The sequence below is a fragment of the Juglans microcarpa x Juglans regia genome, chromosome 7D, assembly GCF_004785595.1.
Source record: "Juglans microcarpa x Juglans regia isolate MS1-56 chromosome 7D, Jm3101_v1.0, whole genome shotgun sequence".
In the NCBI taxonomy this organism is placed as follows: Eukaryota; Viridiplantae; Streptophyta; class Magnoliopsida; order Fagales; family Juglandaceae; genus Juglans; species Juglans microcarpa x Juglans regia.
Window position 1 is genome coordinate 15,873,079 of NC_054606.1, and position 17,250 is coordinate 15,890,328.

Below are 17,250 nucleotides of genomic sequence, written 5' to 3' on the forward strand. Positions count from 1 at the left end.
TGTTCTTCATACCCTCCAAATGAAATCCCAATGACCTCCTGAATTTCCTCTACTTTTTTGAAAACCCAATTTGACAAAGAACTCCCATAATTAGATCTGGGCGGGAGTGTGCACAAGGGTGTTAGAATGGCCCCCTCCTCAACATTACTGGCAGAAGCAAATAATGCCAATTCCGAGCCACATACGACTTCTGACTCAACCCTGGGTTCCACTACATTTTCAGTAACTCTGAAACCTTCCACATCAACACTGGGTTCCACTACATACCCCTTAGAAGCACCCAACTCCAGAAATAGCCCTTGTTCCAACGAAACAAATTGCCCAGGAGACACTGTTGTACCTCCCTCCACCACACATGATTGTTTTTGAGCATCCTCCAACACTAACCCACGAGCCAGCAACGGACAAGCCAAACTCAGAGGCTCCTCGTTAACTATCGGAGCCCTCAGTAAGGAGAGCCCATGCTCTGACGAGTAGGACTGCATAGGTAACGCTACTGTGCCCCCGTCCACCACACACGGCAGATTTTGTGCCTCCTTCACTAGCAACCCATGAACCGATGACGGAGAAATAGTGATTAAAGGCCCTTGCTGAATCGAAACTCACCCTTGATAACCTCCTGTCGAGGTGCCTGAACCGGCACACCTTGATGCTCGTCCACGGCGGTCGGAGGTTTCTGTGCCGGTAAGGAAGTCGTTACGACACTTACAGGCGTCGTGGAAGGATGAGCCAGGCACTGACCCGAAATATCAAGTGGTGTCCGAAACACCTTCTAGGCCTTTTTTGGGCCTGTGACTTAGCCTGGCCCCTTCGCTAGCCCAGCCTGCATCCCAACCCAGCCCAGCCCAGCCCATATTCCCTTCCCTTAAACCGAACTCCCCCTGATCCGAAGCCTGACCCACATAATTGGAGCCCAAAACCTGGCCCAACTCCTTCACTTCCTTCCCCTTAACGCAACGTTTAAGACCAACTAATTCTTCCAACAACAACCCTACTTTTATCTCCATATTACTCAGACCCTTGACAAATATTCTTCATCTGTCTCACTGCCTTTGCATGACCTCTGCACGACCTCAGGCACTATAGGCACCGCTCCACTCACCTCTTGCTGCCGTACTTTTTGCGCTTGAAGGACCTCGCTGTACGACCTTGAGGCATCAACCATCAACGAAGGAGCATCGCCTTCTCCCCTGGACACCTTCGGCTTGTCTGCCTGCGATTACCATGGGAGTGCCATCACTCTGTTTCTCACCCCCGAAACAAAGGGATGAGCCATGAACTCCTTCAAAATATCTCCAGATTTCCTCCACCCCTCACCCTTCCTACTTTCTGGAACCACTAGCATACCTCTCCTCTTTTCATGCCCCAAATCTGAAATGGAGAAGTACCTTCCATTGCAGTTGCAACCCCTCTGTATCATTAATACTGCATTTCCAGTTCTATGAGTTCCAAGAAACTCTGAGGAGCCCAAAGACGCAGCACACTCCCTCACCATCAAGCCCAACCACCCCAAAGCTTCATGCTCTAATGAAATGTATTTCACCACACACCAACCACTCTCAGTGATTCTTCACCACCTAACATTCTCCCTTCTAAACACAAATAACTTCTGTTCAATGAAGACCTCTGTGCACATACCCATCATCACCAACCAATACACTAACACGATAATCACCAATCTGAACTTAACACCCAACTTGACTACATGCTAATCACCACAAGGAACTACCACCATTGACGGCCCAAACTCCAGAAACAAGAACAAAAAAAAAAAAAACCAAGAAAAGCAAAAAGTGTACGGAGAGAAAATTTTAGGAGAGAGAAACTTTGGCTCCTGGGCACATTAAAGAAACAAAAATGCAAAATTAGTTTCTTTTAATGGGTAAAATAAATTTTATTAATGATGCAAAGGGATATTGTCCCAGTACACCAGAATTATGCATAAACCCACTTCAACAAACGAAGGGGAAATGTGCTATAAAGTCCTGAAAATTAGAAATAGAAAAGTGAGCCCCAAAATAGGCTTGTGTCCACAAATACGTAGTGTTAAGAACATACAACTTTAACTCCAAAACTGATGTTTTGCAATCCTCAAAGCTACGCTGATTTCTCTCTCTTCGTATACACAATATGACCAGCTACACAGGGATATGCACCGATGGTAACTAAACTTCACTTTCCAACATGTTAGAAGCTCCACCACCCAGGAGGTATCATCAGGAGTGATCTTTTTTTTTTTTGATAAGTAAAAAGAATTTATTAATCGACAGAATTAGGCAAAGCCGAAGTACATAGGAGGTATACATGCAAGTGATGAACCTAATTACAAGCTAAGAGCTGTGAAAAACAGCATAAAAGTCATTAAAACTAATCCCATTCAATACAATAGCAAAGCCCAAAGTAACAATGTATGAAAGAAAAAATCCCTAAACCAGCCCATCAAATGGTCCCTATTATCAAAACAACGACCATTCCTCTCGTTCCAAGTACACCACATTAAACATAAAGGCACCCAGCTTCCAAACAGTCGTGATTCGACGATTGCCCTTAATTCCTCTCCAACATGACAATAAATCTACCACCCTCCTAGGCATTACCCATGCAATACCAAACCTAGTAAAGATTTCATCCCATCCTTAACCATGTCACAGTGAAGGAGAGAAGATGATCATCCGATTCTCCGTTTCTTTTACACATAAAACACCAATCTGTTTTAGAAAGACCACGCTTTCTCAGCTTATCGATAGTCAATATTTTCTCGTGGGAGGCCTGCTAGCCAAAGAAAGCAATCTTAAGAGGAACGTTACTCCTCCAAATGCTCTTCCAAGGGAAAACAATGGAGGAGCGGGTCGACATAACCTTATAAAAGGATCTGGCCGAAAAGTTCTTATTCCCCGAATGAGTCCAAAGCAACCCGTCCTTCCCTCCAGACTTTAAATTGAGCTCATATAACGCACTGTAAAATTCAGTAATATCCCCCACCTCCCAATCTTGTACAGCTCTAATAAACCTCACATACCATTGAAGAGAACCAGTAGGGATATGATTATGGCCATATCATCAAGAAGGGGAGTCTTTGTGGAGGGCTGTAATTGATTCCGAGTATGGAAGAGTTTTGGGGGGATAATCCTTAATCTTTCCTTGTTTCTCTATTTCGATTTCTTTTCTTTCTTGTAGTTTATTCATTAGTTAGATGAAGATGGATTGTAGATTTTGGATAGAAGCTAAGATGTTCGTGTCTAGTAGGAAAGGTGGTAACTTTTTCTGTATTATTGAGAAGAGTGGGAAGTTGTCAAAGTCCCTTTATCTTAGTGGAGGAAGGTTGTTTGAATGGCAAAGGTGGTGGAGGATTGTTTGAGGTCATCGAGTAAAATGGAATCTTACCAGACTATAAGTGAGGGAAATAGAGTTTTTTTGGTTCAAAAGTGTCAAAATGTGTATGGTAGGTTTTTGAAGTTGATTGAGTTTGGCACTAGTATGGGGAATGGTATCATTGTGATTCTAGAAGGGAGGAAAGGGTGTGGTTGGGCAGGTTTTGTGAGGAAAATGAGGGAGATGATTGATTCTAAGTCCTTTGTTTTTGCTTCTAAAAACAAAGTTGCTCTAGACAATGGTGGTGTTGTTTGGGATTCCAGAGGTAAGAATGTGATATCAGATACATCATACAAAGGTGTTATCCCCCCTTTGTGAAGCTTCTTACCTGTTGGCATTGATGAATCCAGTGTATGAGGTTTCTGGTTCTCACCAGAATAAGGGAAATGGAAATATTAGGAAGGATGAGCTAGTGATGGATGTTAGTAAATGGAAGAATGGAATGATTGTTGCTTTGCAGAGGAATCAACTTGATGGTGGGTCGGATGGTTGGCCTTCCGTGGCACTGCAAAAGTTTGGAGAAGTTGAAGCGTCTCTTTGGCACGTAAGAGCATAGCTTATTGGATGGAAGGAGAGGTTGGATTCATTGTTGAAGAAAGTTGATGGTGGGCTAGACTTGCTTATGGGCTTGTGCCAAGCATTAGTGGACAATGAAGTGGTGAAGGGGGTGATGGGGATGTGGATTGGACCTTGGGGTTCTAATGCTACTAAGGGAGATGGGCTTGTCAGAGGCCCAATAAACAGGCCTGTTCAATGGAGGGCTAAGCCTTATTGTGGGAAGCAGGGTCCCAAAAGCCCAATAAGAGTGGTGGCTTAGCCCAAGGGTTCAGTAGCTCTGACGGGTGCTTTGACGTCACATATAGGGTCGACAGCAGCAGGCGAATCTCCGATCGAATTCTCCAACGGCAACTTCCCATCTACATAGATCTAAGATTCTGACTAGTGAGGAGGCTCATATCAGATCTTCGATGGCTCAAAAGGATGCATCTTCATCACAAAAAGGGTCGACGGCAGTTGGAGACTCTTCTGGGGGTACTCAGGTGGTGAGTCTCACTTCGGCAAAGGGGAGGCAGATGTCTTCATCACAGTTATGCTGTGGTGGTAATGTGCAAGTGTCAGAGGGCGTGGTTGTGGAGGATGTAGTTGGTGAAGAGGAGTTGAGACTTAATGCTTCTAGGTCTATCGAGAAGTATGATTCTGGGTCCCCTAGGTAGTATCCAGTTCAATAACTTAGATTTGCAGATGGTTATTGGTGGTGGGGAAGATTCTGTGGCAAGTGAGTTAGGGGAGTTGATGGAATCAGACGATGAAATGGATCTTGATCCGTTGTGTTCCATCCCTCCAGAAATTGAATGGCCTAATAAATCCTCTAATTGGGTGTTGAGGAAAGTGGATGAAATCTAGGATTGCGTCGGAATCTCTTACGACGGTTATAAAAAACAATTTAGAGCACTTATTGCAATTGAGGCTGGTCAACCATCTTTGGCTAGATCCGCTTCAAAAAGGAGAGGGAATTGAAGAGATTGTTGTGCTCCATTAATTATAATGCAAGGGGAGGAAGTGCCTTTAGAGATAAAGGCTAGGAGAGGGTTGCCAATTGTTATCAATGAAACCAAAGATTATTTCATGCAATGCTTGGGGGCTTAACAATTATAGAAAACATCTCCAGGTGAAGAATATGATCTGTAAGTGGAGGGCTGATGTTATATGTTTCCAGGAAACCAAGCTGAAATTTGATAATCAATCAATTGTCAACAGTTTGTGGAGTTGTCGTGTGGGGTGGGTTGATTAGTTTCGAATGGGGCTTTGGGTGAATTATTGTTATGTGGGAGAATTTTTGGTGGCCCGTCATTTTAAAAGTGTGGATGATGGATTCGAATGGGCTTTTGCGGGGGGTTATGGCCCTAATGTGGATAGTAGTAGGAGAATTTTATGGGATGAAATGGTGGGTGTTAGCTGCTGGTGGGATGATCCTTGGTGTTTTGGAGGGGATTTCAACATTACACGGTTTCCTAGCGAGCGTGTGGGGGATTCTCATTTCTCTCATGCTGTGACTGCTTTTTCAGATCTGATTTTCGAGCTAGATTTGATTGATTTACCGATGGCCGGTGGGGATTTTACATGGTCCAATGGAAGGGCATGGTCTAGGCTGGACAGATTTCTGGTTTTGGCTTCTTGGGAAGCTTGTTTTTCTGATTTGAGCCAGAAAAGGTTACCAAGAATGTGTTATGACCATTACCCCATTATGTTGGATTGTGGGGCATTATTAGAGGGTATAGGTATTTTACATTTGAAAAATATGGTTGGAGGAAGAGGTTTTGTGGATAGGGTGAGGTCGTGGTGGTCTTCATATTCTTTTTCTGGTACTCCGAGCTTTGTTTTGGCTGGTAAACTCAAAGCATTAAAACAATATTTGAAGAAATGGAACGTGGAGGAGTTTGGGATCATTGAAAATAAGAGGAAGCTTTTGCTGCAACAATTGTAGTGCTTGGAGGATAGGGAGTTGTTAGGGGGCATATCCGGTGAGGAATTGGAGAGAAAAGAGGTGGTAACTGAATTAGAGAAATCACTTTAATGGAGGAAATTTCTCTCAGATCACTTCCCCGTTGTACTAGATTGTGGATGCATTCAAGAGGGTAAAATATATTTAAGTTTGAAAATGTGTGGCTGAAAGCCGAGGGTTTTGTGGAGAAGGTGAGGTCGTGGTGGTCCCGTATTCCTTCGAGGGATCACCAAGCTTCATATTGGCAGGGAAGCTAAAAGCATTAAAGAGAGATTTGGAAAGGTGGAATGTTGAAGTCTTTGGACGCATTAATAATAAAAAACAGTCCCTTATGGAGGAACTAAGGGGTTTGGAGGAAAGGGAGATGAGTGTTCCTCTTTCGATTGAAAACTCTTGTAGGAAATCAGCCATCTCTTCGGACTTGGAGAAGGTGCTTCTTATGGAAAAAATTTCATGGAGACAAAAGTCACGAGCCCTATGGTTGAAGGAAGGGGACAAATGTACTAGATTTTTCCACCGGGTGGCTAATTCTCATTGTAGAAATAATACTATCGAGGTAATTCAAGTTGAGGGCCAGTTTTACTCTGATCATGATGCTGTTAAGAACCACATTGTCAATTTTTATACAGATCTTCTTGTTGAAAAAGGATCTTGGAGACCCAAACTCGATGGTATGCCTTTCGAGACTATTCACCAGCTAAGCTCTATGTGGTTGGAGAGACCATTCAAGTCGGAGGAAGTTTTTCGGGTGATTGGTGGGATGGCTAAGGATAAAGCCCTGGGTTCAGATGGGTTTTTGATAGCATTTTATCACGATTGCTGGGATGTAGTGGGTGGAGATATTATGCAGGTTTTTCAGGAACTATACACCTTTGGTAAATTCGAAAAAGCATTAACGCGTCTTTTATTGCTCTTATCCCTAAGAAAGTTGGTGCTCTTATCCCACCATGCCCATCGCCCCTTTTTTGCACTCATACCAGCACCGTGACCAACGATTGATTGAGGACATCCTTATACAATTTCGAATGATTCGCTACCACCATTGTCCCCAAAAACAACTGCCCTCTGTTATGACTGCCCTCTCTCAATGCACCTGCCATCTTCCTCCATCCCATACTGTCCGTTGCCTTCGGTATGAAGATAAAATTTCATCTGCCACCATTTCCATATTCCACTAGTGCCATGTATCGACTGCGGGCATTGGAGCATCTCTGCGCTATGAAGCATCTGGTTCGCTCCAGTGTTGTAGCGTAAAAATCCTTTTTTTTCACCCTTCAAGCAGTTCTTCAGTGATTTAGCAAACCACTGCACTGTGTTCATCCCCAGCCTGACCTCTTTCATGACCTTCCGACTCTTCTCAGTAATAAGCATGAAACTTCCATTTGTCTTCAACAAAAAGAGTTTAGATTCAATCTCTAAATGTTTTGGTTTCCCCATCATCACGCTAATCTCACCTCAAAAACTATAATGCTCGGAAAAAATCTCACCGTTAAACCCCACCCATTCCTGATATGACTTGTGAGTAATGAGTGATCAATTGCCTTTTAGCTTTTTGATTCTGGCCATAGTGTTTAAGCACTTATAACCTTTTTTTTCCTTCAATGATGCGGTAGGATTTATTTTCTCAGCTTTAACTACGTCTGCACCACTAAAAATACTGTCCCTTGTCATTATGATTAAGTTATTGTGCCTATTCTGTTGTATTTGCATTATTTTGTGCACAGATTTAATTTTTTTAATGATTGTGCTTGCATCAGGCTGCAAAGATTGTTAAACAAGTATACTCTGTACTCCCTGTCTATGACAAGATAGTTCCTGCTCTTCTTAGTGGTGGTGTATGGAATCTTCCAAAGACATGTAACTTTACACCTGGTGTCCCACTTGGACCTATGCTAGCAAAGCCAACCAAGGGGGTATCTGAGATTGTAAATAAGTTTCAGGATATGGAATTTACCTGTGAATACAAATATGATGGAGAACGTGCCCAGGTGATAATACCCAGTGAAACGACTAACTGCAACTTTATGCTATCAAAATGTTTTATAGCGTGTGTTATAGCTTAACTTTTTGGCACAGATCCATTACATGGACAATGGTTCAGTGGAGATATATAGTCGAAATGCAGAGCGAAACACTGGAAAGTTTCCTGACGTTGTCATTGCAATTTCAAGGTAGATTTCTATTGTTGGCAGTATTTCCTGTTGGGTAAGTTGAATGTATGTTTGAATAGTATCGTCAGCAATCTCCATAGAATATCAACTTTGACCTGGGTTGCATATTTTTTTTGTCTGCTGAGAAAATCTCATGGGTAAATAGAACCTGTTGTTACAATAGAATGTCAAACTAGTGTGGGAGCTTTTTGGTCTATCACTTTATCCAGGGGGAGAAAAAGGCTAATGCCAAAATTTGAAAAGCTCCCTTAAGTTCATATTTACAGGGTATTTTTATAGACTCTAAAAATTAACTTCCACCCCCTCCAAAAATTCTACTTCCACCCTACTAATCATTTTTTAAGTTCTTTTTGCAAGTTTATGTCACATGCTGGCCTTGGGTCTGCAAACTAATGTCATAAGAGTTAGCACTTAGCAGTGGTTACCGGTCATTTTATCAGGATGTTCTTAGGTGTTTTCTGGGCTAAAGCACTGCATTGTGTGTACTTTTAGTGTCAGATCTCTTCTTGTTTTGTTCTGAATGATAATCCATAATCCTGTACTTCTTTAATTCTGTTTTATACTAATGGTTTCATCCTGATCTTCTGATAGGATTTTTGTACCTTATAGTTACAATTTTGCTGAAACCAAATGTGGTTTTTATCAAATAGTGTAAAACGTAGGCCTGAAGTCTGATCACCTATGTTGGATTCCTGAATTCATCTTAAGGACTAAAGAAGGTTGTCATATTTCTGAAACAAATTTAACCTTTCTAAGAACTTTATTTCTGTATTTCTAGTTTGCATGTTAAGATACACTAAAGTTGTCTCGTAAATGGTGTGTCATTTTTAGTTGTTGCTAATCTTACTGTCAGTATGCAGGTTAAAGAAGCCATCTATTCAATCATTTGTTCTGGATTGTGAACTTGTTGCCTACGACCGTGAAAAACAGAAAATTCTGCCTTTCCAGGTAAATTGTTTTCACATTTAGTTGAGGTATATCATTCTTTACACATGCAATAATTCTGCATTAATCAGGAAACCGGATTCTTTATGAATCACTGTTGATCATGGGAAATAAATAATTCAACCGTAAAAATACTTGCTTTTAAAAATAAACAAAAAACCCCTAGGGGTTGGCTCAAGTGGTAAAAGCCTTGGTCTTGGTGGTATGCTCCCTCCAAGGTCCAAGGTTTGAATTCTATTGGGTGCAAACAATCTCTAGGGGCCATCGGGCTGATGGATTTTTCCCTTAAATTACCCAAGGTGCACTTGCGGGAAACTCCTTGTCGAGGGCCGAGGGCTTGTGCACCCCCGGGATTAGTCGGGACGCTATTCCTCAACACCCGGTGCCAATAAAAAAAAAACAACAAAAGATATGTACAGAGTGGTCTGTAAGAGAGGAAATATCTGGAACTCAAATTTAGGTTAGGTAGCCCATGAAGAAGTGGGATCAATCTATTAAGGGTTATCCACATAACTTCATCAAGGCAGTGACATGGTGACTCCATTTAGGAAGATGCTATTTAGGAAACTGCCTTGAATGTTTTTAATTTTTTATATCTAAAAAAATCTTTATATGTTTGCATATAACTGCCTTGAATTTGTACTAGAAGACCCAATAAAATGGAGGAAAGGGCTATGCGTAATAATTTCATTCATTCTATTAGAAGGTTTCTTAAGTTTCACTTATCAAAAGGGAAAAAAAAAAAAGATTTTCTTTTGTTTCATATGCCATTTTTGTATATTAGAGAGTTGCAATGAACAATATGAACATGAGAAAGGGGAAAAAAGAGTGTCGGGATTGGTACGTCTTTCATCCTACGCTATTGGAATTGAACATACAATAGTGTCCTGGATAAGTAATACTTGAAAGCATTAAAATTTTTCTTGATTTCTTGGTTAGTTTTTGGACTAGTCAAAGTACAAGTTTTAGTCCTTAAGGGTTTTCTCTTCTCTCTCCTCCTCTCAAACCTGTTCCAATGAGTTAGTACAGTTTCTTCCCGGGATTCCTTTCATTTCATCATCAAGTTAGCTTGCTAAACAGATTATTATTATTTTTCCTTTTTGAGTTGGTACCGCATTGGAGCTTCGGAAAGAGGAGGGGTATTTGTGTTACGCATAGTGGAAAGGAGCAAGAGCGCAGCCTGAACAATTTCACCAGGGCCAAAATTCTTCTGGCCTTTTATGATTTTCCAACACTTAATGTGTCAATGGAGTTAATGCTGCAAATGGCAGCAGGAGAGTATCAAAGGTCCAACTGGTGCGGTGCAGAGCCTGAGCAGGACAAAGGGGGTGAATTCTTGGACTTTAGCTTCTTGAGAGACGTTGCTTTTAAAAAGGGTGGGTAGGTGTATAGTGAGATTGGACTCAGGCCCACATGGCCTAACTACTGGGGCAGGCCTATCAGAGACCTGCAAGTGTTACACAACTGAAACCTTCTTACAATGAGATATACGAAACGATGTTGGGAAGATTGTCTTCAAAGCATTTACAAAAAAAGTCTTTAAAAGGTTTGTCCACACCATGCATTTACAAAGCATTTACGAAACTCACCTCATAGTTGCCAAAATGAGAGAAATCTTACCCAACCCTTCTAATGTTTTCCACGCCCCAACCCTAAAAGGCCAACTAGCCTCATTTGAACATTGCGCCCACATAGTACCATACTTAGCATCCACCACCAATTGTCACAAAGCCTCTCTCTCTCTCCCTCTCCCTCCCTGTGTTTGTAGCGTAATTCCATAACCGATTGTCCAAAATATTTTGTGAAACAAAAGCAAATTTCTAATCTTCATACATCCTGATGAAATGGGTGCAAATCATACACCATTTGTAATGGCCTCAAAGCAAAGGAAATACGTCACAAGTGACAAAGGTAATTCTAGATAGCCTCACAAAATAGTCGTCTGCGAGAGGCGATGAGGCAGGATAAGCCCTTCATCATTTCTAGTTTCAATCAGAAAACTTGGTAGCAGCCCTGAATTCATAGCAGCTGACAGCATTCCGCTCTTCCATTCTCACTAGATACATGTTAGATCAGCACATGATCACAAGATGGAATTGTTCTCTTCTTTTTTTTAACAAGCTGGATTCTTTTATGTGGTGGTGTTGACAAAGTCCATTGAGTAAAAAAAGACAGACCTTCTAGGTCAAGTCTTTTCTTCACTGCACTAATCCTTAATGTCTTTGTTACTTGGAAGAGTATTTAATTTAATAAGGCACCTTTGAGGGTACTTCTTTTGCTTGGATGATAGCTTTAGGAAAACAGGCACATTTTAGAATTGGAGTGGTGTTGTGTGTGTAAGCAGAGTGGAGAAAGCATTGATAATCATCATCTGCTTCATTGTGAGGTGACTAGGGATTTGTTGGCTTTCGCTACTTGGTACTTTTATATTGTGTGGTCATGCCCCAACGAGTGGAATAGTTGTTTGCTTGTTGGTGAAATACTTTCGGCAGTCATAGAAATATAAAAGTTTTGAGAATTGTTCCATTGTGCTTAATGTGTTATATTTGGCTGCAATGTAATGCCTATGCATTTGAGATAGCAAGGGAAGATCTCATAGTTAAAAGCCTCCATATTCAACTCCCTTTATGTTTGGATGGCTGTACAAAATAGCTCCCAGTTCTCTTGCTATATAGCTTAAATGATTTTATTTTCTTCTCAATAGTTGGATGTATCCTTTTGTATGCTTCTTGTGTACTTGGGTTGTGTCATTCAAAGTCGTGTCATTCTGGACTTTGAATAAAATTGCATTATTTATTAAAAGGATGGTTTCATAAAAGTGCTTTTGTATTTGCAATTGGGATTTACCAATTACTCTCTAGTCTGTTATATAAAATATCCTTCGTGCTATTTGCCTTATTCTATTGTTCAGGACCATCTATTTACCTGTTCTTGTTTTCTATCATTGTAAAGGGAACAGCAATTTAAACTTTTGAAGAGCTCTTTTTATTGGTTTCTTCTTTGTTTATAAATAATGCCTTTTAGGTGACCTGCCCCAAGTAGTTGACACTAGGCTTTATCTACATTGGTGAAGAGATTCTTATGAATGAATATTATGGCAGGTCCTCAGCACTCGAGCTCGTAAAAATGTGGCTGTGAGTGATATCAAGGTTGATGTTTGCATATTTGCTTTTGATATGTTGTATCTTAATGGCCAACCGCTTCTTCAGGAAGAACTTAAAGTTCGTAGGGAGGTATGACTTGTATATTTTACCAAGCCAAGTTTCATTTCTTTCTTTTTTTCTTTCCCTTCAACTTCAGTATCTTTTTTTCTTGGTGTGTTATCTTGTGGTCAATTTTGGCACTTTTTATAGTAACAGTTTTCAGTTCCAAGGGTTCTGCATGTGATAGTCTTTCTTCACGAATACCCATTTTATCATGCTCATAATCTTAATTTTTAATTTATATGTGAAGAACGTGAACTTTTATAAAATATGACAAGAACATTTTGATGTTGTCTAAAGTATGCATAAGGTTATCTTTCCTGCTTGATGCCTGTTGGCTAAAGTCTTTTTCAAGATACGATATTGTGCATGATATTGTTTGTTCATGATAAAATTGGTACAAGTCTGCAAGAGATGACTTGATGGAGCCATCCTCACCACTAGTTCAGCATTGAGGATATTGGAGGTCACGTAGATGTTTTTGACCATTTCTGTCGTAGGGACTTGTGGCTTCTAGTGATTACCTAATTAATGCGGTTGCATGACAGTGCAGTTGTGCAAGCAACATCATTCAGGAAGACAATTATAAAGTCTTAAACCATATTTCTGTGCATGCATAGTTTTTATATGTTCCTGTTAATTTTTCCCTTTAGTCTCGATTCTGTCAAAAAGCGGAGTCTGACTGTTGTAATATGATCTTGCCTGTGTGCCTCTCATTTTTTGCAGCACCTTTACAACTCTTTTGCGGAAGAGCGTGGATTTTTGCAGTTTGCAACCGCAATAATATCAAATGATCTTGAGGAAATACAGAAATTTCTTGACACTGCTGTTGATTCAAGGTACTCATTTCTTGACTTGGGTGGGGCAGGTGGCATAGTGCTCATGAACTTGGCATATCATAAGATAATATTATTTAAGTAGCTTTTTTAAAAAAGTATTATTCAAGTTTGTCAATGTGCCCGTGTTGCCATTGAATCATATTGTTAAAGCAACGTTAAGTGCAAATGCATCTCAATGATGAGCACCCTACCGAATGTGTATGGAATTTCTATAGAAAAAAAAGAACTTTTAAATTGAACTTCTTCTGCTCTCATATTATTAATCTATCTTTGTTTGCAGTTGTGAGGGCTTAATTATTAAAACATTGACTAGAGATGCTACATATGAGCCAGCCAAACGGTCACTCAATTGGTTAAAATTGAAGAAAGACTACATGGATAGGTGGGGTAAAATTACATGAAGAAAGATTACATATCAGGCTATCAGCAACTTGTACAGGTGCCTATTATGGCTTACTAATTTATATTCATTAATTGGGTGTCTCTGCAGTATTGGGGACTCGCTAGATTTGGTACCTATTGCAGCTTTTCATGGCCGTGGGAAGCGTACAGGTAACTACAAAAATGCACCAGTTAAAATGAAGTGATACTTGCACATGCTGCTGTTTATCTTTTTAAACTCTACTGGTAACCAAATCCTGTGTTATCCTCACTTCTATTTGACGGTTCTTTCTGTATGATGTTTACTCTTCAATAATTGGTTTTAAGTTCAAGCCATGGTCTTGTTGATGGTAATATAGTGTTTCTCTTTAGGTGTCTATGGTGCTTTTCTCCTTGCTTGTTATGACAGTAATAATGAAGAATTTCAAAGCATTTGTAAAATAGGTGAGTGAAATACGTGGTTTTGTGGCTGTCACTGGCTATTGAGTACCTAATCTAATGTCATTTGGTGTGATATTTCCATCCAATGATTTGTAGGCACGGGATTTTCTGAAGCAGTGCTTGAAGAGCGTTCTGCCAGTCTACGTTCTAAAGTGATTCCTAAACCAAAGGTCTGTGCTTCTCTTTCCTTTTGATTCTGCCACTTAAGAGCTGTGTATGCTTAGGGCTCCTGGAAAATTCTTCATGCTACTTCTAAGTTTTAACATTCTTCTCCATTCCAGCCGTACTTCCGGTATGCAGATTCAATGAATCCAGATGTATGGTTTGAACCCACTGAGGTAACAATCTTATCTTTTGGTTCATTATGGATGTTCCTTTACTCCTATCTTTGTGCATTTGTTTCCCTTATCTTTTTCATTAGTTGCTAATTTTGAGCTTCTTGAGTCATGTCCCTTTAATGTATGATTTGTGATGAAAAATAAGTGATTTCATTGACTCTTTTTACGTCCACACTAGAAAAATTTTGTAGCCTTCCTCTGGGCACTGCCTTGAGGGACCAAGTGGCCCGGACCTAGACTGGCATAGTTGACACCCGTGGTATTTTAAGTTCCCCTTTTACTGTTAGATGTCTCATCACTTATATATCATAAAACTAACAGTTCATGGGCTTGATGCACATTGAGCAGCAATCCTTGTGAAGGGAATACTGAAAGTTTTGTAGTGAATAGAATATTCAAAAGTCATGAAGGTTATTCTGAAGCTTTTAATTACATGGAGATTTAAAAAAAATAAAGTATATGTTGTGCACAAATCTGTGGCTTTCTATTTTTGTTTATACATAGCTTTTGGCCTCCCCCCACGCTTCTTGTTGCTTTGGAATATTGATGCTCTACACGCAGATATGTGCAAATTATTTCCTTATCCTTTTTTTATCAGGGTTAGAGTATTTTATTCATACTAAACAAATTAGATACAGTATTTTTAACCAGATACCTATTGTCAACCGAGTACAACAGTTGGGACTTCAAATTCTTGTTGGCTACATACAATGAAATTTTGGAGGTTATATTCTTTGGTCTCTTCTGAATCCTGTTTGGTTTTTCTCCCCTTTAGCCTCTGCCATATGCTTTTTGAGGAAGAATTCAGATGTAAAGAGTGAAAATAACACGTCTTATGCATGTTATTTTGGGTTTTTAAAAAAGCCAAAACCTGAAGAAATTAAACCAATAATAGCTTAGATGATTGTTGTAGACACACAGAAGTGGAGCTCTTTTTCATGCATCTTTTGCGTAAATTGTCTTCTAGGTTTGGGAGGTCAAAGCTGCAGACTTGACTATTAGCCCTGTTCATCGTGCTGCAATTGGCATTGTGGATCCTGATAAGGTTGATTTTTTTTTTTTTTTTTTTTTTTTTGAGATTGTTTTTTATAACCTCAGTCTAACAAGGTGCTTTGGCTAATTTGTGAAAGGGCATTTCTCTTCGATTCCCACGCCTGGTTCGGATTCGGGAAGACAAGACTCCTGAGCAGTCCTCTTCATCTGAGATGGTGAAGAACAATCCTCATTATCTGATCATTTGATTATATGGTTACAGAACGAACAAACAAGGAAAAAAAATGAAATTCTCAACTATTCATACCCCAGTTATCAGTTTGAACTCCATTTATTTATTATAGTTTTTAAAATTCCTTCTTTTTTTTTTAGGTCGCTGACATGTATAATGCTCAAAAGCACAACCACCCGAACAATCAAGATGATAATGAAGATGAGTAAGAATTTGTGGAGATATTTATTTCAAGGTAAAAGATCAGCAGCTTGGTCAATGCAGCCCACGCTAGTTGATAAGAGAATGGGCATTTTCTGTCATCTAAGGTTATAAGTTGTGGTGAGCGCCTAACCACCATATAGCCCCTTAATGTGGTGTAGTACCATTATGAAGTTCTTAATTTATTCTGTTAGAAATAGAATGAATGGCCTGTCATGCAGAGTTTTCATTGTCTGCTTTAAGGCAATCATAGTTGTACATAAAACTTTCAGACATTATAGTTGCTTTATATTGGTCTGAGTACATTTGAGCAGATGATCTGTTTCTAAACTGATAACTGCTGCATTAACTGATGGCTCGTGCATCAGACATGCTGGATTACCACAATATTATGGGGGCATTAGGATTAAGAGGGATCCCTTGGTGTAAGTCGACCAAAATGTTGATCAAAGAGATGATATTGATCATCAAGCGAGGCCTACAAGGAAGAATGATCTGAGATATTCGTGTATAACTAAGGTTGTCGGTTCATTTCTTTTTAATTGCAATCTGTTTGTTTTTTAGACTGATAAAATCGGCTTCCACCATGGACAATTATTTGGGCCGGGTCTTCCGGTAGATGCTCTGCATTTCTTTTTCTTTTTTCTTTTTTATTTGAAAGGAGATGCTCTGCATTTCTAATTGTCCTTGGCGGTTTTTTCTAGGAAGAAATAAATATTTGAGCCGAAACAATGTTTGGTCCAAACACTCATGGGATGGATGAGATTGTCCATCCTTGCAGTTGGAAGGCACTCACCCTCATCCAATCTAATAATAGTTGCATTCATCTCGTAAACCTTCTACACAACCTTCTTTCTCCCTAAACCCCTTTTTGTGACAAAAATAATGCGTCGTTTTGGGTGCAGTGTTGATAAGAAGACCACACACTTATTGTCCCAAAGGTATGGGAATCCATTTCACCTCCCAAGTGCTCGGATGGACTTTTAGTTTCTGCCGAATGCACCACAACTCAACCCATTTAAAAATTGGGTTAGAAACTCCTTAATCTATCCTGCTCTTGATTAATTTTTGCCCACTCTAATCTCAAATGCTTGAAACACCCATCAACCATTCTCCAAACCCAAGCCCTCCCTAGGATTCTTGGTTCTAGCAGGCTTCCTCCAAATCAAACCTACTTTAAAAAAGCAGTTGTTACCTGGTTGGTAACCCTTGATTTTGAGCTACCCCATCACCCATCACCCATACTCCACTACTCTCATCTTATGGATTAACCCATAGGCGGATCACTATGTTCTCACCTCATTAACCTTGACTACAAGATAGGGGTACAGAACTTGACCACCAATGCGTTTTCAAACTTGACCCGACTGAGTGAAAATTTGCATGGGCATTTCAGGTTGGGTTTCTTTGTTATTATTATTGTTGTCGAAAGACTAGTTAGTGAGCAAAGGTAGAATCACGTGGGACTCACGTGAGTCCCACGTGACATAGGGCGACTAATGGATAAAACTACACCAAACACACCGTATGGGATCAGAGATAAAATTTAGAAAGACGTCACGCTCAGCATGGAAACTCAACTAACCGTATCCCATAAAGATCAGAATCCACAGATAAGTTCGAGCGAGATA

The 17,250-nt window shown here is 40.1% G+C and overlaps 1 protein-coding gene across 2 annotated transcripts in view; it reads left to right on the forward strand.

Annotated features, from left to right (window-relative positions):
- Nucleotides 1-15,919, forward strand: part of LOC121239199 (DNA ligase 1) — a 30,141-nt gene extending 14,222 nt beyond the window's left edge. The window contains exons 5-17 of one of the 2 annotated variants that reach the window (XM_041136359.1): nucleotides 7,633-7,863; nucleotides 7,952-8,046; nucleotides 8,907-8,994; nucleotides 12,093-12,224; nucleotides 12,921-13,033; nucleotides 13,314-13,415; nucleotides 13,524-13,585; nucleotides 13,787-13,858; nucleotides 13,952-14,025; nucleotides 14,137-14,193; nucleotides 15,161-15,238; nucleotides 15,324-15,401; nucleotides 15,559-15,919. In XM_041136359.1, coding sequence (XP_040992293.1) covers nucleotides 7,633-7,863; nucleotides 7,952-8,046; nucleotides 8,907-8,994; nucleotides 12,093-12,224; nucleotides 12,921-13,033; nucleotides 13,314-13,415; nucleotides 13,524-13,585; nucleotides 13,787-13,858; nucleotides 13,952-14,025; nucleotides 14,137-14,193; nucleotides 15,161-15,238; nucleotides 15,324-15,401; nucleotides 15,559-15,627 — 1,251 coding nt within the window. In that variant the 3' untranslated portion in view covers nucleotides 15,628-15,919. Of the gene's footprint in view, nucleotides 1-7,632; nucleotides 7,864-7,951; nucleotides 8,047-8,906; nucleotides 8,995-12,092; nucleotides 12,225-12,920; nucleotides 13,034-13,313; nucleotides 13,416-13,523; nucleotides 13,586-13,786; nucleotides 13,859-13,951; nucleotides 14,026-14,136; nucleotides 14,194-14,831; nucleotides 15,124-15,160; nucleotides 15,239-15,323; nucleotides 15,402-15,558 lie in introns of those variants that run through there. The other variant, XM_041136360.1, reaches the window with a different exon arrangement.
- The last annotated feature ends 1,331 nt before the right edge of the window (nucleotides 15,920-17,250 follow it).